This window comes from Trifolium pratense, linkage group LG4 (genome assembly GCF_020283565.1).
Source record: "Trifolium pratense cultivar HEN17-A07 linkage group LG4, ARS_RC_1.1, whole genome shotgun sequence".
Lineage (NCBI taxonomy): Eukaryota > Viridiplantae > Streptophyta > Magnoliopsida > Fabales > Fabaceae > Trifolium > Trifolium pratense.
Genome location: NC_060062.1, coordinates 8,104,345 through 8,131,001, shown reverse-complemented (window position 1 = coordinate 8,131,001; position 26,657 = coordinate 8,104,345). Strand labels below are relative to the sequence as shown.

At 34.6% G+C, this 26,657-nt stretch overlaps 4 protein-coding genes and 1 long non-coding RNA gene across 8 annotated transcripts; all 5 read right to left on the bottom strand.

Moving 5' to 3' along the window:
• Positions 1 to 271: 271 nt before the first annotated feature.
• LOC123922055 (receptor-like protein 33) lies at positions 272 to 18,582 on the bottom strand. The gene is made up of 3 exons (XM_045974799.1): positions 18,574 to 18,582; positions 17,608 to 17,961; positions 272 to 2,182 (listed from the first exon to the last, which is right to left on the bottom strand). The coding sequence occupies exons 1-3, from the start codon at positions 18,580 to 18,582 to the stop codon at positions 524 to 526; spliced, it is 2,022 nt and encodes a 673-aa protein (XP_045830755.1). The 3' UTR covers positions 272 to 523.
• On the bottom strand, positions 7,209 to 10,001 carry LOC123919549 (receptor like protein 22-like). The gene has a single exon (XM_045971501.1). It carries the CDS (start codon positions 9,842 to 9,844, stop codon positions 7,436 to 7,438), a length of 2,409 nt encoding a protein of 802 aa, XP_045827457.1. The 5' UTR covers positions 9,845 to 10,001; the 3' UTR covers positions 7,209 to 7,435.
• On the bottom strand, positions 11,269 to 12,086 carry LOC123919550. Its single transcript, XM_045971503.1, has 2 exons — positions 11,961 to 12,086; positions 11,269 to 11,882 (listed from the first exon to the last, which is right to left on the bottom strand). The coding sequence occupies exons 1-2, from the start codon at positions 12,018 to 12,020 to the stop codon at positions 11,430 to 11,432; spliced, it is 513 nt and encodes a 170-aa protein (XP_045827459.1). The 5' UTR covers positions 12,021 to 12,086; the 3' UTR covers positions 11,269 to 11,429.
• Positions 12,808 to 15,427, bottom strand: LOC123919553. 2 transcript variants are annotated; one of them, XR_006813270.1, is made up of 4 exons: positions 15,039 to 15,427; positions 14,285 to 14,908; positions 14,108 to 14,199; positions 12,836 to 12,944 (listed from the first exon to the last, which is right to left on the bottom strand). It is a non-coding gene; the product is annotated as an uncharacterized LOC123919553 (long non-coding RNA). The 2 variants fall into 2 exon arrangements; XR_006813269.1 differs by having other exon boundaries at positions 12,808 to 14,199.
• On the bottom strand, positions 18,494 to 26,433 carry LOC123919548 (disease resistance protein Roq1-like). 3 transcript variants are annotated; one of them, XM_045971499.1, is made up of 8 exons: positions 25,736 to 26,383; positions 24,566 to 25,613; positions 23,800 to 24,254; positions 21,815 to 22,919; positions 21,363 to 21,632; positions 19,935 to 20,729; positions 19,358 to 19,547; positions 18,494 to 19,271 (listed from the first exon to the last, which is right to left on the bottom strand). In XM_045971499.1, exons 1-8 carry the CDS (start codon positions 26,308 to 26,310, stop codon positions 19,243 to 19,245), a joined length of 4,467 nt encoding a protein of 1,488 aa, XP_045827455.1. In that variant the 5' UTR covers positions 26,311 to 26,383; the 3' UTR covers positions 18,494 to 19,242. The 3 variants fall into 3 exon arrangements, with proteins under 3 accessions (XP_045827455.1, XP_045827454.1, XP_045827456.1); XM_045971498.1 differs by having other exon boundaries at positions 18,494 to 19,547; positions 25,736 to 26,433; XM_045971500.1 differs by lacking the exon at positions 25,736 to 26,383 and having other exon boundaries at positions 18,494 to 19,547; positions 24,566 to 25,370; positions 25,402 to 25,499.
• Positions 26,434 to 26,657: the final 224 nt, after the last annotated feature.

The following is a 26,657-nucleotide window of genomic DNA, read 5'->3' as shown; positions in this document are numbered from 1 at the left end:
GGTTTTTAAATGTGCAACTTGCTGTCATTTTAGTTTATGACTCAAGAAAAAAAATGCAAAATATTTATGATTCTGTAATTCATTAAACACTTTGGTATGTGACGTTAAAAATTAATGTTAACTTACAAAAAAGCTTATGGTGGCATTTTTTGGGATACGTGCACGATGTGTTGACACTTTTGTGGGAGTCTAGATGGATGACAATATTTTTTAGTTTTTTCATAATCTTCCTCATATTCTTTTTCATCTTCTTCATACATTCATCGATAAAACCCAAAATTTTAAACCCAATTTTAGCGAGTTATATATAACCATAACTTTTCTTATCTATAATCAAGCTCAAACAAAATTATCATAACTCATCTCTTTTTATTTGTAATGAAACACTATCAATGAGACTTTTATTTAAACTTAATGCAACTTGAAAGTTCCAATACATATCATCATAAATTAGAAATAAACACAAAGAACAACATCAATGAAAACATTATTTTACTAATTATCACAATGACTGGCACTAATGTTATCGCCACCTTAAAACTGTGTATGTTTGTCCTCTGTCAGTTGCATATTCAAGATACATCCTTGTAAACATCCAACAAAGAATTTTGTCCACAAATTTCCAATACCTTACCCTCCATTGCTTCCAAAACATGATAGGACCAATGATGATTCCAAGACCAAAAACAAGTCCCAACTCCACACTTAAAAAATTCCAGTCAATTGAACCGGCTAACCTTCCACATGTTGGTTGTGGATGCACCTCATCCGGCCTTGTACCATTTGGTGTTTCGGTCAAGGGAGGACCATATAGCCCATAATTTCCTTCAAAGGAAGAAGCTTGAAATGATTGTAGTTGAGTACCTGTTGGGATCTTCCCAACCAAATGATTGAAGGAAAGGTTCAAATAAGAAAGGAATGACAAGCTTGCAAGTTGCATAGGAATTTTACCAACCAAATGGTTATTTGAGAGATCCAATGATTCTAGCTGTTTCAAATTCCCAATAGTTGATGGGATTTCATTAGAGAAAGCATTGTTTGACAAGTTGAGAACAATGAGTGCTTTCAAATCCATTAGATCTTCTGGGATTTGTCCTTCAAAATGATTGGATGAGAAATCAATTGTTGTGAAGATTGTCAGAATTTTTACCAACTCCATTTGTTGACCTTTATTCATAACTGTCACACTATCCTGATAATATATTCCAGTTATCTCCATACGGATAAAGACTGATTCAACATTATCATTCTCATGCATCATTTTTTCCAAGGTTTTGAAATATTTTCCTGGTAGTTTACCACTAAAATTGTTGAAAGCAATGTCCAGGATTTGAATCATTTTCCATGGATTTTTTGCTTTTGAACATCGCAAGGTACCATGAAATTTGTTGTTCCGTAGTACAAGGACACTAAGTGTTGGTATGTTCTGCAGAAAGCATGGAAAACGACCATCAATCTGATTTGTTCCGATGTCTAGTACCTCTAATTCGGAGCAGTGGGCAAGAGACTTGGGAACTGGCCCATGTAATAAATTTCCATTAAGGTTCAAAGTTTGTAAAGAGCAATAAGCTGAAAACTTATCTGGTATTTGGCCTTGCAGACTATTCCTCCTCAAATTTAATACCATAAGGGTCTCAGTCATTGTCATTAAACATGAGGGAATTGATCCAGAAAAGTTGTTGAAGGATAGATCAAGCAGATAAAGATTTGAAGCATTACATAAGGAATTAGGGATACTTCCATGCAAATTATTGTGTGAAAGAGAGAGAAAAGTTGTGAATGTTAGGTAAATACCAATATCTTGCGGGATAACAGAGCTAAATTTATTCATTGAGTAATCCAAATAGTCAGTAGAGTCAGCGAAAACAGGTATTGGTCCTTGTAGTAGGTTGTTATGAATATCAACCACGGACACGTGGATGGAAGTTAGATTTGTTAGAGGTCCTTCCAATTCTGTGAGCAAATTGTGTGAAATGTTAAGTTTATAAAGACTTTGTACTTTCCAAATCCAATTGGGCAGTACTCCTGGAATTTGGTTATTTGAAAGGTCTATAGAGGACAATGCTGACAGGTTTATCAAGAAACTTGGGAAATTTTTCAAGTTACAGGATGCCAATTTTAGGGTGTTTAGTTTTGGAATGGAAGAAGGTTCAACATTTATTGGATTCCCTTTAAGAAATAACTTGTTAAAGGAAAGATTGAGGAAATTGAGCGATCTTAGTTGGAAGATAGATATTGGTAAAGGCCCTAATAGATAATTGTTACTTAAATCAAGGGCGTCTAATCCAGAGGAAGAGACATTGAAGAATTCATCTAGTTTACTAAACTGGTTATATTTAAGGTTAATCTCCCTTAATGATGGAAGTGTAAAAAGGGATGAAGGAATTGCACCACTCAAATCATTCTCGGACAGGTCTATGTAGATAAGGTGTGTGAGGTTTGAGATTGAATTGGAAAGTGTTCCATAAAAATGACAGTGTGAAAGACCTAAATATGTTAACTTCTCCAGCTTGGTGAATCCTGATGGAAAGGAAGAATTGAAATTGTTATACGACAAGACCAGTACCTGGAGATGTTGGAGACTAAAAAGACTACTTGAATTGTTAAATCCAACAGAGATGAGTCCTGCATCAAAAAGGTTTAGTGTAATAACATGCCCCTCGTAGTCGCATCCAACACGACTCCAATCACAACAATTAGTGCTATTATTCCAATCCAATAGTCTTGAATTTACAGGTTCAAATGTGAGATTGTTCTTGAATTGGAGCAACAAAGATTGTTGATCCTCAAGACAAACAAAATTTTGTTGATCCTCAAGAACAACACTATCGGGAGAGGCATGAGTGATATATATGAAGTAGTAGTAGTAGCATAGAAGGAATGAAACTAGTGTTATTTTCATTGCTCTTTCTAATGAAATTACATTATGTGAAACTAATGTATTATATATAGTTTCAAACACACACACTTTGCCCCGTGTGGTTAAGGGTAAGAGAAGTTTCGTTGAACAATAGTGGAAAAGAATGAATATCTTGATTAAAAAGTGTGCAATTAAGACAACAAAATTAAATGGAAGTTCTTAATTCTTTATAAATTAAATGTACACAAGTTCTAGTTTAATTGATAAAAATGCCGAAATTATTAAGTTCAAACTCCACCCCTCACTTGTGTGAGTTTATAATAACTTTGTCATTTTGTCTATTTTACCAACAAAAAAAATGACACATATATAACAAAAGTTTTTATTCTCGACAAAACTAATTTTTGTTTAACTTTTGAAGCACATGCTAATTCTTTTACATCCTCTTAAGCGCTCTATACTTTTTTCCCTTGTCAGGATTTATCCCTCTAGCCATTAATGAGACAGAAGCAGAGTTCCTATAGTTATTCTTGTTTTGGTTTTGGGTAAGGGAATTCTTAGGAAACAAAGGTTAAGGGTTGAGAGGTTTTTGGTAAGATTCTAGTGTACAAAGACACATTCTAAACACCTTAAATAGTGAGAATTAATTGATTGGAGAAAGTATCTATGTTTTCTCTCTTGTTCTTTTAGATAATTATTACTGAGTTCTTGTAGCTAATTTCTTGTTTTTTTCTTTGTTTTCAGCACCAGTATCCGGCATTACCAAGTCCAACGTCAATCACTACTAGACCATCTAACGAGTGGTATAATCAATATTTTTCTTTTGTTTCCCCTACTCTTTTTATGTTGTGTTTTTTTTTTTTTTTGAAAAGGCTTTGTTTCGATTTGATTGTATGGATTTAAGTTACACATAAATTTGTATTATAGTTTGAGTTGTTTAGTTTGATTGTCACTATTATTTATTCTATATTTCTTGTTTTTGAATTCACAACATTTACTTTGATATTCAAGATACAATAGAAGTTTCGTTGAACAAGACCCGTATAGTTTTTCTTTGGAAAATTCAGGTCACTTAAAGCAATGACCCTACAATGTGTTATGGAAAACATTTTTGCAGTTATATTTATTAATGATGATTTCCAAGTCTTCCATTAGCGTGTGCCAAACATTGAGAAAAATATGTTATTATAATCATAGGTGCATCTGTCAAAATAAAATATAAACCCAGTTTTCGGCAGATATTAGGGTTTATAGTCGATTTTTGGGTTTTTTGGTTGATTTTTCGTTTGACGGTCATTTTTGGGTTTATAGTCGAGTTTTGGATTTTTGGCCGATTTTAGGTTTTTCGGCCTATTTATTGGGTTCAGGGTCGATTTTTGGTTTTCCGACTGATTTTTGGGTTTTCGGCCGAGTTTAGAGTTTATAGTGGATTTTAGGGTTTTTGGTCGATTTTCGGTTTTTTTTGGCCGATTTTAGGTTTTTTGGCCGATTTTATGGTTTTTGCTGATTTCCGGTTTTTGGCCGATTTTATGGTTTACAGTTGATTTTAGGTTTTTTCTGCCAATTTTATGGTTTATTGTCGATTTTAGGTTTTTCGGCCGATTTATGGTTTTGACCGATTTTAGGTTTTTCCGCCGATTTTTTTGGGTTTTTGGGCCGATTTAATGGTTGATAGTCGATTTTAGGTTTTTTTGGCCGATTTTATGGTTTTGGCCATTATAGGTTTTTCGGCCAATTTTTTTGGTTTTTCGGCCAATTTTTTGGGTTTAGGGTCAATTTTATTATAATAAATAAAATTAAATGAAGGAAATTCAATTACATTATCAAAACAAAGAATTTTACGATTGGTGGAATTTCAACACTTTATCCAAACACTAGAATTTGAAAATCAAGGGAATTCAATTGAATCAATTGAATTGCTTAATATTTAAAATCCCTTGAATTTCTAGAATGCCTCGTCCAAACACACTCTAATGAAATGGAAGAATTGAAATTGTTACCAGACAAGTTTAGTATCTGGAGATGTTGAAGACTAAAAAGGCTACTTGAATTGTTAAATCCACCAGAGATTAATTCATCACTAAGGTCAAGGCCAATACATTCCCCTCATTGTCACATGTAACACCACTCCAATAACAACAACCAGTGCTATTATTCCACTCCAGTAGTTTGGTGGAATTTACACTGTCAAATATGAGATTGTTTTTTATTTGGAGCAACAAAAATTGTTGATCCTCAATACATTTAATTGCTCTTTCTAATTACTGTCTAATGAAATTACATTATGTAGTGAAACTAATGTATTATATATACAGTTGCCCTTGCGCGCGCGCGCACACACATACTTTGCTCTGTGTGGTTAAGGGTAAGAGAAATTTCATTGAACAATAGTGGAAAAGTGGTATCTTGCTGAATTCACAACATATACTTTGATATTCAAGACGCGAGAAGTTTCGTTGAATAAGACCCATAAAGTTTTTCTTTGGAAAATTTAGGTCACTTAAAACAATGACCCTACAAGCGTTATGGAAAACATTTTTACAGTTCCTTAGGTTATTATATTAATTAATGATGATTTCCAAGTCTTCCATTATGTGGTTTTGATCGTTTAATTATTCATTAGAGTGTGCCAACCACTGAGAAAGTATGTTATTATAAACATAGGTGCATAGACCAAAAGACATTTTGTTTTTCATTCTCAATGGGGTAGTTAGTTATCCATTATGATACAAATAAAGTTGATTTTATAAATCATTAAATACTCCATTAGCTTGACCAGTAAAGCATGAATTCATCATATCATATTTATATTGGTTATGAATTTCTATAATTCTATCCAACTCTTTTTCACTAATAAACATTATTCTCTTTCAATATAGAAAAAACAACATTATAATGAAAGTGAAGCAAACTTCGTCAGACAAGCAGTTCTTGTGAACCGGAACAGGACATGATGACGGTGTGAGTGAATCCATGAAACTATATATTAGAATAGAATGAATCAAGATGGTGTTTTGAATGAATGAAAAACCGTATCCACCAGAATTGCAACCTCATGAAAAACAGTACCCTATACCAAAGAAAACCATCTCTGCAACCTATATCATATGAGGAAGAAACTATAATTAATAGATTGAAATTAAGCTATATACCGGAAAAATTTGCTTAGAACTTTAGGTTTCAAGATGATCGCCCAAAAGCTGCACCGAAATGGTACAATGATAATACAACATCAAAACAAGTATGAATAGAAACAACTGATATCATAAGATACAAAGATTCAAGTACTACGAAAAGGACTTTGTGGTGTACAATACTAATACCGTAGTCATTATAGAACAACAGTACAATAAAAAAGCAACATCAAAAGAAACCTGAGTATAGAATCCTAAATCTAGCTCTTAACGTCGGTGGACTCAGAACTCGACCCACGCGGTATCTGTGGCATGGCATCCTCAAGCACCTCTAATCTGACCTCTACTGTTTTCAACTAGCAGTAAGTGTCTGTTCTAGACGGAAGAAATCAGCCCCGAGCTCTTAGAGGGCATCCAAAATATGAGCTTCTAAGGCCGACGGAATGGCCTCAGGTGATGCTGCTGTCTGCTGCTCAGGCTGACCCTCAAGTGGAGGAATCTGTTGCTCCCGATCACCATTAGCTTCCGCAGAAGGAATCACTTCGGCTACTGCCTAAATAGGCCGAAATTCTCTAAAATCAATAGAGATTAAGCTACATGAGGGTCCATCTGACCATTATCAAAAGATTTCCTCAGAAACATCCATATATCGTCTCTACTATCATTCTAAAACATCTTGAAGAAAATAGGTTGAAATTCGTCTGGCCCTGGAGCATTATACAACTTCATTCCCATGAGAGCTTGATGAACTTAATTCTTGTCTAGTGACAATGATTGTTAGAATAGATCTCTGATTACCAGAAAGTGGGGTAGAAATGACCATCATAGGATGCCGGATCAAAAGCACGTAACTGAGTCGTCTTTAATTAGTTTACAGTGTGACTACAACCCTTTAATTTTAAGACTGGTTGGTTCACAAACCATTTAAGAAAAACTAATAGGGTTATAGCTCTGAAGAGAATTCTAATTTATGTATACTTCTCTGTTAGTAAAGTAAAGTAAAGTAATTCTACTAAATAAAATAGCTTCACATGGAGTTGTGGTGATATCTTTTCGTTCGAATTAAAAATGGATGAGTTTTGTTTTTAACTACAAAAATGGTGCCATATGTTAAAAGATTGTGTGTAGTCATATTAATTTAATGGTTCTTAAATTTGTCCTTCTCTTTTGAAAAATAATAATAGTAAAACGTACAAGAAAATTAACGACTTTTCTAATCTATAATCAAGCTCAAACAAAATCATCATCATAATTAATCTCTTTTTATTTGTAATGAAACACTATCACCACAACACCCAATGCACTTCATACCATAAATTGAAGGTACCTTCAAAGTTCCAATACATATCATCATAAATTATAAGTAAACACAAAGAACAACATCAATGAAAATACAAAACAATATTTTACTAATTATCACAATTACTAGCACTATTAATTTTTATCCCCACCTTAAAACTGTGTATGTTTGTCCTCTGTCAGTTGCATATTCAAGATACATCCTTGAAAACATCCAACAAAGAATTTTGTCCACAAATTTCCAGTACCTTACCCTCCATTGCTTCCAAAACATGATAGGACCAATGATGATTCCAAGACCAAAAACAAGTCCCAACTCCACACTTAAAAAATTCCAGTCAATTGAACCGGCTAACCTTCCACATGTTGGTTGTGGATGCACCTCATCCGGCCTTGTACCATTTGGTATTTCGGTCAAGGGAGGACCATATAGCCCATAATTTCCTTCAAAGGAAGAAGCTTGAAATGATTGTAGTTGAGTACCTGTTGGGATCTTCCCAACCAAATGATTGAAGGAAAGGTTCAAATAAGAAAGGAACGACAAGCTTGCAAGTTGCATAGGAATTTCACCAACCAAAGAGTTATTTGACAGGTCTAAAGACTCCAACTGTTTCAGGTTCCCAATAGTTGATGGGATTTCATTAGAGAAAGCATTGTTTGACAAGTTGAGAACAATGAGTGCTTTCAAATCCATTAGATCTTCTGGGATTTGTCCTTCAAAGTGATTGGATGAGAAATCAATGGCTTTAAAGATTTTTCGAATTTTTACCAACTCCATCTGTTGACCTTTACTCATAACTGTGACACTTTCCTGATAATATGCATCAAAAGCTATCCTAAAGCGGATAATGTCTGGTTCAACATTATCATCGTCATCCTTCATTTTTTTCGAGGTCCTGAAATATTTTTCTGGTAGTTTACCACTAAAATTATTGAAAGCAATATCCACAATTTGAATCATTTTCCATGGATTTTTTGCTTTTGAACACCGCAAGGTACCATGAAATTTGTTGTTCCGTAATACAAGGACACTAAGTGTTGGTATGTTCTGCAGAAAGCATGGAAAACGACCATCAATCTGATTTGTTCCGATGTCTAGTACCTCTAATTCATAGCAGTGGGCAAGAGAATTGGGAACTGGTCCATGTAATAAATTTTCATTAAGTTTCAAAGTTTTTAAAACACATAAAGTTGAAAACTTATCTGGTATTTGGCCTTGCAGACTATTCCTCCTCAAATTTAATACCATAAGGGTCTCAGTCATTGTCATTAAACATGAGGGAATTGATCCAGAAAAGTTGTTGAAGGAAAGATCAAGCACATTAAGATTTATTGGATCTACGAATAATGAATCAGGGATACTTCCATGCAAATTATTGTGTGAAAGAGAGAGAAAAATTGTGAATGTTAGGTAAATACCAATATCTTGCGGGATAACAGAGCTGAATTTATTCATTGAGTAATCCAAATAGTCAGCAGATTCAGCGAAAACAGGTATTGGTCCTTGTAGTAGGTTGTTATGAATATCAACCATGGACACGTGGATGGAAGTTAGATTTGTTAGAGGCCCTTCCAATTCTGTGAGCAAATTGTGTGAAATGTTAAGTTTTTTAAGACTTTGTAGTTTCCAAATCCAATTGGGAAGTACTCCTTGAATTTGGTTATTTGAAAGGTCTAGAAAGGCCAATGTTGATAGGTTTATCAAGAAACTAGGGAACTTTTTCAAGTTACAGGATACCAAATTTAGGGTGTTTAGTTTTGGAATGGAAGAAGGTTCAACATTTATTGGATTCCCTTTAAGAAATAACTTATCTAGGTGAATTGACCCATTGAACTTGTTAAAGGAAAGATCGAGGAAAGTGAGCGATCTTAGTTGGAAGATAGATATTGGTAAAGGCCCTAATAGATAATTGTTACTTAAATCAAGGGTGTTTAATACAAAGGAAGAGACATTGAAGAATTCATCTAGTTTACTAAACTGGTTGTTTTCAAGGTAAATCTCCTCTAATGATGGAAGTGTAAAAAGGGATGAAGGAATTGCACCACTCAAATCATTCTCGGACAGGTCTATGTTGGTAAGGTGTGTGAGGTTTGAGATTGAATTGGAAAGTGTTCCATGAAAATGACAGTTAGAAAGACCTAATGCTGTTAACTTCTCCAGCTTGGTGAATCCTGATGGAAAGGAAGAATTGAAATTGTTATACGACAAGTCCAGTATCTGGAGATGTTGGAGACTAAAAAGACTACTTGAATTGTTAAATCCACCAGAGATGAGTCCTGCATCAAAAAGGTTTAGTATAATAACATGCCCCTCGTAGTCGCATCGAACACCACTCCAATCACAACAATTAGTGCTATTATTCCAATCCAATAGTCTTGAATTTACAGGTTCAAATGTGAGATTGTTCTTGAATTGGAGCAACAAAGATTGTTGATCCTCAAGACAAACACAATTTTGTTGATCCACAGGACAAAGACTATCGGGAGAGGCATGAGTGATATATATGAAGTAGTAGTAGCATAGAAGGAATAAAACTAGTGTTATTTTCATTGCTCTTTCTAATGAAATTACATTATGTGAAACTAATGTATTATATATAGTTTCAAACACACACACACACTTTGCCCCGTGTGGTTAAGGGTAAGAGAAGTTTCGTTGAACAATAGTGGAAAAGGATGAATATCTTGATTAATAAGTGTGCAATTAAGACAACAAAATTAAATGTAAGTTCTTAATTCTTTATAAATTACATGTACACAAGTCCTAGCTTAGTCGATAAAAATGCCGAAATTGTTAAATTGAACGTTATGACCGTGGTTCAAACTCCACCCCCTCGCTTGAGTGAGTTTATAATAACTTTGTCATTCTGTCTATTTACCAACAAAAAAAATGACACATATATAACAAAAGTTTTTATTCTCAACAAAACTAATTTTTGTTTAACAACTTTTGAAGCACATGCTAATTCTTTTGTTTGAGTTGTTTAGTTTGATTGTCACTATTATTTATTCTATATTTCTTGTTTTTGAATTCACAACATTTACTTTGATATTCAAGATACAATAGAAGTTTCGTTGAACAAGACCCGTATAGTTTTTCTTTGGAAAATTCAGGTCACTTAAAGCAATGACCCTACAATGTGTTATGGAAAACATTTTTGCAGTTATATTTATTAATGATGATTTCCAAGTCTTCCATTAGCGTGTGCCAAACATTGAGAAAAATATGTTATTATAATCATAGGTGCATCTGTCAAAATAAAATAAAAATCATAGGTGCATAGATCAAAAGACATTGTGTGTTTTCATTTTCATTGGGATAGTTAGTTATCCATTATGATTATGATATAAATAAAGTTTTTACAAATCATCAAATGTTCATTAGCCAAATGATGAATTCATCACATCATAATTTATATTGGTTATGAATTTCTATCCAACTCTTTTCCACTAATAAACATTATTCTCTTTCAACATTATTTTCTTGCTGCATTTTCATTAGCCAAATGATGAGAATTCACTACTAGAAAAATCTTAAATACCGACGGGCAAAATCTGTCTCTAAAATGCCAATATTCCGTCACTAAGCATGTTAGAGACAGAATTAGAGACCGATTTGATTCTGTCTTTAATTTCCTCGTCTCTAAACTATCAGAGACAGATTTTATATTCTGTCTCTGATTGGAGACAGAATTTATCTGTCACTATCAAATAAACATCCGTCTTTAAACATTGAATTCAAAACATAATAAATCCGTCTCTAAAGGAGACAGAATTGTCCGTCTCTAAATTCAAATAATTCTGTCTCAAAAATTTCGTCTCTAAGCATAGAATTCTGTCTCCATATTGACAAAACACATTTTCCGTCTCTATAAAGTTTTTTATTTTATTTTCTTATTTAGCAATTAAATGCTTATACAATTTTTCAAATATTAATTTTTATCTACTATATGTAATTTATATAATTCTAGAATGTGAGAAAATCAAATTTCGATTGACACCAAATGTATGTCATTCTTACAAAGTATCAAGTGCACCACTACTGCACTAAATATAATATCAAACCTAAAATTGTCAAAGACACAAAAATTCATATAATTGATTTAACAAAAATACATAAAAGAAAGTAACTAAAGCTAAGCCTCATCATCCAACACATCATCTTCATCATCCATCACATAATTTTCATTAGTATCCATCTCATAATTTTCATTATCACCTTCTCTTCCAAGTTGACCCGGAGAGTTTTGATTAATACTAGGCACAAACCTTCCAAAAATCTGCTCCCAATGCTCCATCTTTTGTTTTAACGTTTCTTGTTCAAGATTCTTTTGCTCAAGTTCAACGGTTAATGCTTCAATCTTAGCCTCCATAGCAGCAACTTTATCTGACTGTACCACATCAGTAGAAATTGAAGTAGAAAATTTCAAAGATTCTTTGATAGTGGCAGCTTGAGATCCCAATCCAAATATGTGTCCCTTCTTGTTAATGCCTCCAACAACTTCCATGTATATACTATCATCAGATTGTTGGTTACTACCCTCACCTATTTGAGAATTTCTCTCAAACAATTTAGTTTGGTAACTTTCCTGAAAAATTGTAACTATTAGTATATATTATTTACATTGCTAAAAGTAACAACTTAAACAAGATTAGTTTATACTTACAGCTATCAGAGCTTGTTCTTTGTTAAACCACTCATTTGATTTTTCCTTTGGTTTATGCATTCTCTGATAAACCTCAAACAGGTTGGCTCTCTATTCAATTTCATCCTCTAAAACAATAACCAACATAAATTTAGTATAATCTATTTAAATTGAAATTCACTAAAGCATATTTACTACTAACCATTTTTTTGGCATGTTCTCTAGCAGAAATGAATCCTCCACTGTGCACATTATGCCCGGCTTGAGACTTTCTGTTTTGTGTATTAATCTTAGAAATATTTTGCCACTTTTCACCTTTCCATTGATCCGTCAATTCTTTTAACTTGTCTTCATCAATCCATTCACCTTTATCTTTACCGCTACGAACCTTGAACAAAGCATTTTTCAGGGCCAATGTCCCCTACTATTAAAGCTTTTTTTAATGCTAGTTTCATCCTTTTCAAGCCATTTGTATTTGGCCTACAAACAAACAATACAAATAGTAGTGTAATTTCAGTTGCAAACACAACCTGTTTTTTTTTTTAATTGCAAATAGATTTATTAATAAAAGGCACAAAAAATTCACAAGGAGTACATATCGGCCACATAGTACAACAGGAAAGCAAAGCCAACATATAGTAGTTTGTCATATTGTTTAGTAGATGAACGTTTTTTTTAATTGTCTTGCAGAAAGTTCAGAAAGAGGAGATTCTGTTACAGAGTCCAGCCATGGTGTGACAGAGGACAAAAAGATTTTTTCTAACTTAACTCTAATTTCTATTGGCAGGAAATGAAAGAGCAAGGTGTGACAGAGGAGAGATTAGTGCTTCTTAAGGGTGTTAGTGGCGCATTCAGGCCTGGTGTTCTTAAGACATTTCATACAAGGACAATAAAACCTTTCGTTGTTATTAGGAAGATTTTCAAAAGCAAATTGTATAAACTTGTTCACTCCTTCCTTATACTCTCCACTCAAACGGTTAGAATTCATCCAACTACGATCCATAACTACTAAAACAGCAAGAATGCAATAATTAAGTATCAGGTGAAAATGGTTCTAATCATAAAGGGGTCAAGTCAAAGAACAAAACAACTCAAAACACTACAGTAATCACATAGATTCAATTATATATAAATTTTTATTTTTTTTCAAATCAACATGCTTTCTATTTCGCAAACTGTTTCTGTGTTTATCTCTTTATCCTTACAGACTTACAGTACATGAGAAAATCTATAGTATACCAAACATGTGGTGTTCCCTCACTCCTTTTGTTCCACTCAGGCAATTAGCAATATTTATAAAGCATTCCAACATAAATATAATTTATTCATAATACCACCACACAACTATGTATAAATATAAAACACAACTATGTATAAATACAAAACAAAAACAAAACTATGGATTCAAACTATCCGCCACTTTTTTTTTTGGAAAGGCTAAAAAGGATTGAATTAATAAAGATAAAGATGGGCATGAGACATGCTTAGAATACAAAAGAGTTTCTACAAGCCAACTAGCTGCCTGGCACCAAACAACACCCATCTAGATAGCCAAACTTAATGTCAGCTACCACCCCAATTCTTTACAGCACCAACCCCAACCACAAGGACAAAATCCTACAACACAGGGTGACAAATTCACCAATACAAATAGGATATGCACTGCTAGCTTGACAGAAGCAGTAATTTGAGCTCAACCTAAACCCCACATAATTATCTTCTGCTGAATCTGACTACAGCTGAACCATAGTGAAACCAAGGATATAAATTGGACAGCAAAATTCAGAACGCCAACACAAAACACACAAACAATATACACACTTGCAGAAACACTTCTGCACCAGTTATAGACACTAATTTTTGGTGTTCTCACTTATGTGAGACTTCTTAATTTCCAACAAATAGTACAATGAATTAGAAAACTAGTGAAAACAGATAAATATATAGCAATAAGCACAAATCACCTAGATTCAACTAATATACAACATCTAAAACACCACCACACAAGAAACAAAACTACACACAACTATGACCAGAAGACCACCAACCACTGAATGTGAAGATGGCGGTGGTAGCGGCGAAGAGAATTTTGAAAACTATAAACAACTAAACGAAAGGGGAAATTGGAATGAGAATCATTGAATAATCGAACTGAAACTTGAACTAACCTTGGAATTTGAAGACCAAAAGCGGTGGGTGAATCGTCATCTGTGCGATAGAAGTTGGCCCTGTTCGTGTGAGACAAATCAATTTAGGGTTCCTGCAGAGAGAATGTCTGTGTGTTAGGTTTTTTTTGTGAATGAAAAACAAGAGAGGGAAAGGAAATTTGTGCTTTTAAGGCATACCTCTATTGAATCCTGATCCAAACAAATGTTTCAAAACTGGTGAACAGTAGATAAATGAGGCAGCCAATTTGATCATCAAACATAACAAGTTGAATTATAGCAGTACCTTCCTTCAGATAAGCCTGTGGAGAAGAAATTAAAGTAACATGCTGCAGTTTTAAACTAATCATGGAAATACTAGAATTTTTGCATTATACGTCTCTGCCAACTTAGTTGTTGTAAAATAGGTCAAATTCTTTCGCTAGTTAAGTGATAAAAGCATCAAGGCAATTGACAAACCATGTTTCAGCACAACGTTATACTATTGAAAATAATATTTACTCTTCATAGCCAACAATTTACTCTAATAAAATGCCAAGGTTAAGCTACAAATGAAAAGCAACAAAGGATGAGCATTGCATCCAAAGGGTTGAACTGGGGAAAAAAAAAGTCCAAACTTGAAAAGAACCCAGTCTGTAAGCCAGCTTGACACCCATAACCTTTGAGATGGGTTACAAGGTCAGGTCTATCTCTCATTAGTCAATATCAGTGTAACAGCAGCAATCACAACGATGTGTAGCGTAGAAGAGGTCCGGCGCTACACAAAATGCTGTGGCAGATCTGTCATGTATTGCTGCTATAGCGCTGCACGTGGAAGCAAAATCGCAGAAGAAACACGCAGAAACCGTGAAGATGAACTAAACTATAAACAACTAAACGAAAGGGGAAATTGGAATGAGAATCATTGAATAATCGAACTGGAACTTGAACTAACCTTGGAATTTGAAGACCAAAAGCGGTGGGTGAATCGTCGTCTGTGCGATAGAAGCTGGCCCTGTTCGTGTGAGACAAATCAATTTAGGGTTCCTGCAGAGAGAATGTCTGTGTGTTAGGGTTTTTTTGTGAATGAAAAACAAGAGAGGGAAAGGAAATTTGTGCTTTAGGGTTCCAATTTCGTGAATGAAAAAACGAGAGAGGGAAATCAATTTTGTTAAATGAAAAACAAGGGGGAAAGGAAACGGAGTGAAGAACCCGACCTCTGAATGGTGGAAGAGTGGACGGCGATGAAACGGAGTGGATGGTGGAGGAAGAAGGTGATGAAACGGAGTGGATGGATGGTGGACGGCGATGAAACGGAGTGGATGGTGGAGGAAGAAGGTGAAACCTAAGTCAAAGACACTCTTGTCTTATTATTATAAAAAAATATTTAATAAAATTATAATTCTGTAAAACTTTTTGGCGGGCAGTGAAAAAATTGGGTAAACTTTTTGGAGGGATAACACGAAAAATAAATTTTCAATATTATTTCATAAACTTTTTGGAGGGATGACACGAAAAATAAATTTTCAATATTATTTTATTAGAGACAGATTTTAGAGACAGATTAATTCAGAGACGGATTACTTCTGTCTCTGACAAATGTTTGACTATTTTAATTTTAAGTTGATCAATCAAAGACGAATATAGAGACAGAAATTATTAGACACGACTAAAATCCGTCTCAAATTTTCGTCTCTAACTATTTATTTAAATTATAATTATAAAAATAATAAAATAGAGACGGATTTAGACACGAAATTTTATTGACACAGAAATTTCTGTCTCTAAAATCCGTGACTAATACATATATTTGAATTTCGGTCTCTAACAACTTTTTTCTGTCTCTAATTCCATCTCTATTAGAGAAGAAACAAATTTCGTCTCTAAAATCCGTCGGTATTTAAACTTTTTCTAGTAGTGATTAAAACAAAAATAAGTCTACAAATACATGAGTAATTTAGAGCAAGGTTAACCCACTTAGGGATGGTCTAGTGGTGTTGGCTTGAGTCCTTGGAGTATGCTCCTCTCAAGGTCTCATGTTTGATTCCCCCTGTTGTCAATTTCGGTGGGCTAAGTCCATACAAAGCAAAAAAATCTAGCTTTAAATAGACCCCCACAAGTGGACGGTGGGATTGGTCCCTCTGGATTAGTCGGTCCTAAGACCAGATACCAAGTTTTCAAAAACAACAAAAAATTTAGAGCAAGGTCTTTTTAATTGTAATGAAACACTATCAATGACACTTTTATTTAAACTTAATAGAATGTACCTTAAAAGTTCCAATACTATCATCATCATCATCATCATAAATTAGAAGTAAACACAAACAACAACATCAATAAAAATACAAAACATTATTTGAGAGATCCAAAGATTCTAGTTGTTTCAGGTTCCCAATAGTTGATGGGATTTTACCAGAGAAAGCATTGCTTGACAAGTTGAGAACAATGAGTGCTTTCAGATCCATTATATCTTCTGGTATTTGTCCTTCAAAGCGATTGGATGAGAAATCAACTGTTGTGAAGATTGTCAGAATTTTAACTAACGATCCATTTGTATGCCTTTAATCATAACTGTCACACTATCCTGATAATATAATCCATACCTCTCCGAATGGATAAAGATCAGTTCATGTTTATGATCGTCATACTTCATTTTTTTGAAGGTTCTGAAATATTTTCTTGGTAGTTTACCACTAAAATTGTTGAAAACAATGTCCAAGATTCGAATCATTTCCCATGGATTTTTTGCTTTCGAACATCGCAAGATACCGTGAAATTTGTTATTCCGAAGTACAAGGACACTAAGTGTTGGTATGTTCTGCAAAAAGCATGGAAAGCGACCATCAATCTGATTTGATCCGATGTCCAGTACCTCTAATACGAAGCAGTGGGCAAGAGAATGTGGAACTGGCCCATGTAATAAATTTCCATTAAGGTTCAAAGTTTTTAAAGAGCAAGAAGCTGGAAACTTACCTGGGATCGGGCCTTGCAGACTGTTGCTCCTCAAATTTAATACAATAAGGGTCTCGGTAATTGTCATTAAACATGAGGGAATCGATCCAGAAAAGTTGTTGAAGGAAAGATCCAGCATTTTAAGATTTGAAGCATTACATAAGGAATTAGGGATACTTCCATGCAAATTATTGTGTGAAAGAGAGAGAGAGAGAGAGAGAGAGAAAAAATACGGTCAAAGAAAGCAGGTAGTGGCCCTTGTATTTGGTTGTTATGAAGATCAACCGACTCAATATCGATGGAAGTAAGATATGTTAGAGGTCCTTCCAATTTTGTGAGAAAATTGTGTGAAATATTAAGTCATTCAAGACTTTGTACTTTCCAAATCCAATTGGGCAGTATTCCTTGAATTTGGTTATTTGAAAGGTCTAGAAAGGACAATGTTGATAGGATGCCAATCCTAGATTGTAAATTTCTGGAATGGAAGAAGGTTCAACATTTATTGTATTCCCGTTAAGAGATAAGCTGTTGTATGAAATGTATAGGGAAGTTAATTTTTTTAGCTCGAAAAACTTATCTAGGTGAAGTGACCCATTGAACTTGTTAAAGGAAAGATCGAGGGAAATGAGGGATTTTAGGTGGAAGATAGATATTGGAAAAGGCCCCGATAGATAATTGTTACTTAAATGAAGGGTGTTTAATATAGAGGAAGACACATTGAAGAATTCATCTAGTTTACTAAACTGGTTGTATTCAAGGTAAATCTCCTTCAATGATGGGAGTGTAATAAGGGATGAAGGAATTGTACCACTCAAATCATTATTCGAAAGTTCTAGGTGGGTAAGGTGTGTGAGGTTTGAGATTGAATTGGAAAGTGTAACATAAAGATGACAGTTATAAAGAATTAATGTAGTTAACTTCTCCAGCTTGTTGATCGGTTAATTATTCATTAGTGTGTGCCAACCATTGAGAAAATGTGTTATTATAAACATAGGTGCATAGAACAAAAGACATTTTATTTTTTTCATTCTCATTGGGGTAGTTAGTTATCCATTATAATATAAATAAAGTTGTTTTTACGAATCATCAAATATTCCATTAGCTTGACTTGAACTATAAAGCATGAATTCATCACATCATATTTATATTGGTTATGAATTTCTATTCAACTCTCTTTAACTAATAAACATTATTTCTCTTTCAATATAAAAACATTATATTCTATTGGGAGAGGGCTGAAACCACTTGATGCCAGAACTGACCCCGAACCAGATTAAACTGGTGGTGAAAGCCAAAAAAAAAACGATATGTTCAGTGGTGGTTGACACTAAACTTGGTAGGAAGGACCATGGTTCGATCCCCCGCAACTGCGATCGGAGGGAGCTGGAACCACTTGATGCCAGAACTGACCCCCGAACCAGATTAAACTGGCGGTGAAAGCAAAAAAAAAAAAAAAAATAGAAGAAACAACTGATATCATATAAGATCAAAAGATTCAAGTACTACGAAAAGGACTTCGTGGTGTACAATACTAATACCGTAGTCATTATATAACAACAGTACAACAAAAAAGCAACATCAAAAGAAACCCGAGCATAGAATCGTAAATCTAGCTCTCCACGGCGGTGAACTCAGAATTCGAGCCACGTGGTATCTCTGCTATGGCATCCTCAAGCACCACTAATCTGACCTCTACTGCATTCAGCCTAGCAGTAACAGTCTGCTCTAGTTGGAAGAAATCAGCCCTCAGCTCTCTAAAGGCATCCAAAATCTGAGCTCCTAAGGCCGACCCAATGGCCTCAGGTGCAGCTGTTGCCTGCTGCTCAGGTTGACCCTCAGGTGGAGGAACCTGTTGCTCCTGATCACCATATGCTTCAGCTGCAGGAATCTCCTCAGCTACTGCCTCTGCAGGCTGGTCAGGGTCATGTGGTACTAGTTGTAATGGTCCCACAGCATCAGCATATATACCACCACCGTACATGGTGATCTGCATGTGGTTCACCATTTCCTCTGCAAAGCGATTGATGGCTTCATTATCACCACAAGAAACACTAACATTTTTATTGTCATTGCCAGAAACAAGATCCTCCTCGTCTATTAAATGACTGCGTTCCATTTCTTTGTCTAGTGGTTCATCATATAAGAGAGATACTATGGTCTTCTCAACAATGAAACCCTCCCCAAAAACAACCATAACCCCCACTTTGTTACCAGGTTCTAGATTTGAGGTTATGCTCTGCCAATCCTCGTCGTCAAAGGAGGTTAGTGTATCTGTTTTATATGCATGAATGGTTGTCTTTGTGTAATTTATGATTAACATACCTTGGAAACCTTCTGATGTTATGTTTTCCGAGCAAGAGTAATAGACAATGTACAACATCATACTCTTCAGGTAACTCCCCTTCATTGTTGGGACATCAAATATTATCGAACAACCTTTGCAACTGAAAGTTAGCCAATCAGATTTATTGTCACAGCCGAGTAAAAATAAATCCCAAGTCCCATCTGCAGTCTGTACAATGAAAAATGTTTAGATGCCACGAATTAAAAATTTAGAGGATAATTGAAAAAAAAAGAGTTCATTATCACTATGTAATTTATTTTACTATCACTACTTGTATTGAAATGATATATCCTTTTTTTTTCCTATAAAATGTACTTTACTTGTAATTTAGTTCTTGACCTGAATTATGTGTGACGTAATCATGGAATTCATCACAGTTCACACCCATTACACAAACTTCTAATGTAAAATGAGTTTAAAAACTTTTAAGAATTAATTTTGTGTCTGATTCAAATTAAGGATGAAATAATTTGTTAGAAAAATATAATTTCAGGCAGCAACCAAAATTCTTGTTTACTTTTCACAAAACTAGATACGTGGAAGAGATATTCAAACCTGTAAAACACTGTCTTCAGCAACATTAGAGATTTGGCATTTTGTTCCCATTTGAATTAAGAGAGATTTCAAGTGATTCTTTGACCCTAAATTGCGAAAATGACCAATGCAATCACTTACGGGAGAAGCATGCATATCAGAGATCTCTGATGCAGTTGAACTTGCACTTGCTTCCAAGTTCTGACAATTTGTGGCTTTTAATACTTCCAAAAACCTTGCTATATCTCGAGTTAGTTGTAACTCTGAATCACACTTCGCACAAATAATTCGAAGTTTTTGAAGGTCTTTTGAAGTACCAAGTGATGACATGGACACTGATGTTTGAACTAGGGATATCACATTATTTGATGGCGACATCCAAGACCGAATTAGAGAAGGGAATACATCACGAGAAAATCCTTCAAAGCCACTTAAAGAAATATATCCGATGCTTTTCAATCTCACTATTGAAAATGGCACTTTTGTTATACCAGTCTTATCCGCAATCAAGGTAATCAATGATTCCATTTGTTCCAAATCCTCCTCCAATTTGTCAATCTTGGAGCATCCTGAAAGAATCAAAGTTTCTAGAGACTTTAATTTATAGATGCTTCTCGGAAGTGTCTGAAGACCTGTGCAGTCTGTCAAATTTAACATAAGAAGTTTATGTAGAGATCCAATGCTATGGGAGACTGTAGACAAACTTGGACAGTCTTTGAGTACCAGCTTTTCAAGATTAGGCAAGTAGGAAAAGTTTGGGGTTTCAGCCAAATCCAGAGAATGACTAAGATTAAGATTTTTTAGATTTTCTAGCATCTGCAATAAAATAAAACCACGAGAGAGTAATGGTAAGAGAAGCTTAGGAAGAAAACACTTGGATGTATCAATCACTTAGTTGTTTTGGTTAATGGTTATATCAGTATTGATTCTTCTTTGAATATTAAATTTGGGAGCTGATATATAATTTTGAATATATACGATTTGAATTGTTTTGTTCATGAAAGTGTTTATATGTCAAAATTACTTCCCCAATTTGTCCGTTGTTAGTGAGGTGTAATAGACCTGAAACATTTTACAAGTCTATAACAGAAGCGTTACATGACATGCTTTAATAAACCATGATATCGGTTGGATATAGTTTTAATAAACACAAAAATTGGAGACCCAGAACATGAATTTTGATTAAAAAATTTACTAAATATATTAATTAATTTTTTACAAAAATATTCCTAAATGATTTACTACCTGCTAGGCTGCTACTGTCATTGTTTAACTAAAATATTAATTGATGAGAAACTTTGGATCATCAATAAACAAAATGGACAGATTTAATACACTACTTAATTTTCTTAGTGTGTGAAATCGTCAAATGATACTTATAAATAAGTGATGATGTACGTTTGGGACGATAAATTTAAACTTGAATGTATTCTTTTCATGTACAAATACCTGGCTCGTGTTCCAAATTTTGTTGAGCTTACTATATTTTAATTCAATGGCAACTAGACTTCCTTGCTGAAATTCTGCAGGAGTGTAGGTTTCTGGAAATCCATGCCAGTATAGCCACCTAAGATCTCCTGAAAGGTATTTAAAATCTCCCTCAAGCTTCACCCCAGCGAGGCGAAGCAATCTGAGTTTATTCATCTTCTTAAATGCTTTGGTTTCCAGACAATCTTTTCTTGGGAACTCCAAAGCCAGTCCCTTGACAGCTTCTGTTCCCTGAAATTAAAAAATAATAATCAGTGAAACAGAAAACAAATAGATTAATTTTGAAATCTGAAACCCACATATAAGTAGCAACCACTGAACATAATGAATGAAACCAATTCTCATCAAGCACTTTAATTAGTAATTTGTGATGTTTAGTTTCTTACTTTACTGTTTCTCTAATTAGTAATTACCTTATCCCTAGATAATATATCTTGCACTTCATCACAGCGCCACAACCTACTGCGCTTCTCAGGATCTGATGGTGATTCCTCATAAATTATTTGTCTGCCCATGTCTCTTAACAAATCATGCATTCTAAGCTTGTTCCTATTGTCAACAGTTAAAAGCGCTCGCTCTACAAGGACTTTAATTCCAATATCAGCAAAAAACCCACACCCATTTAATATTGCTGTTACATCCTTTTTGTCCATCCCAATAAAGAAACAAGATATATCCAGGAATATTTGTTTCTCTGTAAAATCTTTTAAACCATCGAAGCTTACTTTTAGCTTCTTCTGTACTTGGTCATGGGGAATACATTTGAGTTTCTCCAAAACTTTCTGCCACTCTGTTATTTCACAATTAGACAAATAGGACCCAAGGACTTCAAGTGCTAGTGGCAATTTCCCCGAATAAGCAATAACGTCTGCTGAATGTGTAGCATAATCCTCTGTCGGACTTGGTTGCTTGAATGCGTGCCAGCTGAAAAGCTCAAGAGATTCACTTTCGTCCATTTCTTCTATTGTATACACTTGATCAACTCCACATGATCTAAGAAGATCCATATCTCTTGTTGTAATGATTATTCTACTTCCTGGACCAAACCATTCACGGTTTCCACACAAAGCCTTTAGTTGATCCAATTCATCCACATCATCGAGCACAAAAAGCACCCTATTCTTGGAAAGTTTTTCCTTCAATATATTTTTCCCTGATTCAATGTCTCGTATCTTCAAAGCTGTTGTTTTGTAAACATCACAAAGTACCTGTTGCTGTAGTGAAACTTGATTAGTATGTGTCTCCCAAAATTCCCTTATACCCAGAAGAAAGCTCCTTCCCTCAAATTTTCTCCCAACTTTGTTGTAAATGGATTTGGCAATGGTTGTTTTACCCGTACCCCCCATTCCCCATATCCCTATTAGTAAAACATCTTCTGCTTTTTGGATGTTTAGTAGCTTAGTCACAGCTTCCACACGAGATTCTACACCCACTGGATGTTCAGCAACGAATAACTGTGTCCTATCTAGCAAACGAGTGACATGTTCGACAATATTCTTGATATCAGCACTTTCATTCCTATAAAATATGAACCAACGGTAAGGTGCACAAATCAATTGTATGTATATAAGCATTCTCAAACATATGCTTCTATCAAAGAGGAGGGATTTATATGGAAAAGTAAAAAGCAAACTGTTGTCGCAAAGTCAAGCACAGAGGCAGAGTATCATGCTATGGCCCACACTACTTGTGAGCTCTTATGGTTGAGGCACTTGTTACATGCCTTGAATTTTTGTGAACTATGAAACTTATGTGTGATAATCAGTCTGCATTGTATCTTTCTTCAAATCCAGTCATTCATGAGAAGACTAAACACATAGAAGTTGATTGTCATTTTATTAGAGAAAAGATTCTTTCTGGCATCATTAAAATCTCTTCAGTGAGCTCAAATGATCAGTTAGCTGATATCTTCACTAAATCTCTACGGGGGCCTCAGATTGATTATATATGTAACAGGTTGGATGCATATGGTATATATGCTCCAATTTGAGGGGGGTGTTGATTATTATAATATTATTTATTATGATAGATTTAGTTTCCTCTTTATTAGGATATTTAGTTTCCTTATTTTATGATTCTTGAACTTTCAGATTTTGTATTTATTTTTGAAAACATCAATCAGTATCTAGAATGTCAAAAAAAATCAATCAGTTATCTTGAAATTTTTGACCCATTTGGGTTGGTTTGGTGGCATTGGCTTGTGACCTGGGAGTGTGCTCCTCCTTAAGGTCTCAGGTTCGATTCTCTCGTGCCAATTTAGGTGGGTTAATTTAAAAAGTGATCAATCAGAAAGAGATTTTAAAAATGGACATGGATAGTATAGTAATACACAGCCAAAGCCCTGAGAATTTTAAATAATCACGAACAATAATCTAAAAGAAAATAAAAAATAAATAACCTGGAATCTATGAGGACAAACCCTGCAATGCCACAAATTTCATAGAGATCTCTTTGCCAACGAGTCTTTGTGGATTCATGCACTGAGATTTTTGATGTAAGATCATCAAAACCTTTCCCAAACTGACCTTTCTGATGACGTACATCTGAGGGATCCACCTCATAGAACACCGGCACAACAACCAGACCCCTATCTCTGCCAATTTTCATTATCTTCTCCAACTCTAGCATACACCATCTTGAATTAGCATAGTTTTTTGACAAAACAACAATAGAAATTCTAGACTGTCCAATTGTTTTCAACAGTGAGATTGAGATTTGATCTCCTCGTTGAATCTCGTCATCATCTCTGAAAGTATCAATCCCTGCATTTTGAAGAGAGGAATGCAGATGTGACATGAACTTTGCACGACTATCTTCCCCTCTGAAACTCAAGAACACATCGTACATCTTTGGCTGAAACATTAAAGAAAAGAAACATTATATGGTTGCTGAGATTCTTCATGCCACTGATACATCATCAACAAATGAGGTTACCCAGAACTTATTTTGTTATTAATTTTTAATTTACAATCATACTAATTAACTTTCCATGATCTTGTGATGATTATGAAACCAAATGTTAACAAACTGGTTTCATTAATGTTCACTCTGCTTCCTTAGCCGTTATATATTTTGGAACGAAAAAACCATACATTCATTGGTGATACCTCAAATAGAGCTAGCCTCAAAATCACACACACACACACACACACACTACCACTCACCTGATCAGTTTTATTACTTGATTCCCTCGTAATGATAGCTTCTGCTGTGGCTTGTAGCAAAACATGCATTTGAATCTTGTTATTCTCATCAATGGTTACAAAGCTTTTGTCTTCAAGGAGGCTTATTAGAAGATTTGTACAATGTGTTGAACTATTTAAAGATTGGACTACATCATGTTGGTCTATCCCGATATAGAAATATGCTATATCAAAGAATACTTGTTTTTCCTCATCATTTAAATCATTAAAACTACTTTCTAGTGTTCCCTGTACACCATTATAGAAATGCCTTGTGAAGTTATGCAACTTACACTCCCAGATATCTACTGTTTCCGAATTGAAATGGATCCCAAGGTCTGTAAGAGCAAGAGGCAATCCCCCAGAATAAGCAACTACCTGTCTGGAAAGTTCTGCAAAACCTTCTTGAGAAGTTGCTTGGCTGAACGCTTTCCAATTAAAAAGCTCAAGCGATTCATTTTCGTCTAGTTCTTTCACTCTGTATATATGGTCAGCTCCATGCTCCTTTAGTAGTTGCCTATTCGTTGTCGTGATGATTATTTTGCTACCTTCACCAAACCACTCACGACTTCCACACAATGCATGCAGTTGCTCCAAATTATCAACATCGTCAAGTACAAGAAGTACCCTTTTACTATGAAGTCTTTCTTTTAAAATCACTTTTCCTGACTCAATTGTAGATATATCATTTTCAGGTTCTCTGGCCATATCAAGTATAATTTTCTCTTGTAAAGAAACTAGAGTATAAGTTTTATTCTGAACTGATCTCTTGACATTTTCAATCAAGCACTTGTGCCTAAAATAGGAACCAACCTGACCATAAATGGCTTTGGCAATGGTTGATTTACCAATCCCTGGCATCCCCCATATCCCTAATATGAGAGGAGATTTTGATTGTTTCAATAGTTGAGTCACGTCTTGAACACGCGAATTTAAACTCTCTGTATAGAAAACATTGAACATGTCTCTCTTCTCTGTTATCACACGAGTAGCAAGTTCAACTACATTCTCAATATGTTCTCTTTCTATCCTGTATAATAGATGAATAGTTAATAATTAACTTAAATAAAATCAGGAATTTCAGAATCTGCTAGTTCCAGGAAGCACAGATGCATGAAAAAGACATGAAAAGGCAACTTCACAATTAATTACCTGTTTGTGAAGACGTGTCCCAAATATGTTGATCCTGCATAAGTGATAGCTTTATTATGACTGATCGCTGCCACCCAACTCATGAACTTATCCCCCTGTTGGGAGATTTCTTTTTTATAGATTCTATCAAGAAAATCATGAAAAGCCTCTCTTTCAAAAAAATCAGTGTCCGGATATCCTAACACCAGATGGACACCATTATAGAAGAAAGAGAAAGTAAGAAGCATGAGACGACTATCTGTGGTTCGGCAACATTCAGTTATTTTTTCCAATTCTTGAAGACACCATCTTGAATTAAAATAATTTGTTGAAAATACGATTACAACAAGTTTGCAATCTCCAATTACATTCAACACTGAGGTTGGTACTTCTTGATCTCCTCTTTTAATCCTCTTATTGTCCCAGAAAACATTAATTCCACTTCCTGAAGTAAGGCCCTTATAGATACCCAAAATAAAAAAATCAGGGTCTTCGTCGCAGAAACTCAAGTACACATCGTACTTCTTCATGTTAGTAGTAGTAGATATGGGTTGAAATTTGCGGCGTCTATAGAAGCAGGAAGTGAAGGAAGACATGGGATGAATTTTATGAAAATTTCTCAAATACAGGCAAGCTAGTGAATCTGAAATCAACGGCAAAATCTCTTTGAATAGCAGGCCTGCTTGCTTTATGCGAGTATTTATAAGCTAAAGTCATTTGACAAGTGCCATTTGCATCTGCTCTTTGTCATTACATGTGCTTTTTGTCATTTACATAATTGCCCCACATGCAATTATTGTGTTTTTCTGTTTTCAATGTGATTTTACATGTGCTTTTTTTGAAAGCAATGACCCTACAAGTGTTATGGAAAACATTTTTACAGTTCCTTTAGGTTATTATATTAATTAATGATGATTTCCATGTCTTCCATTATGTGGTTTTG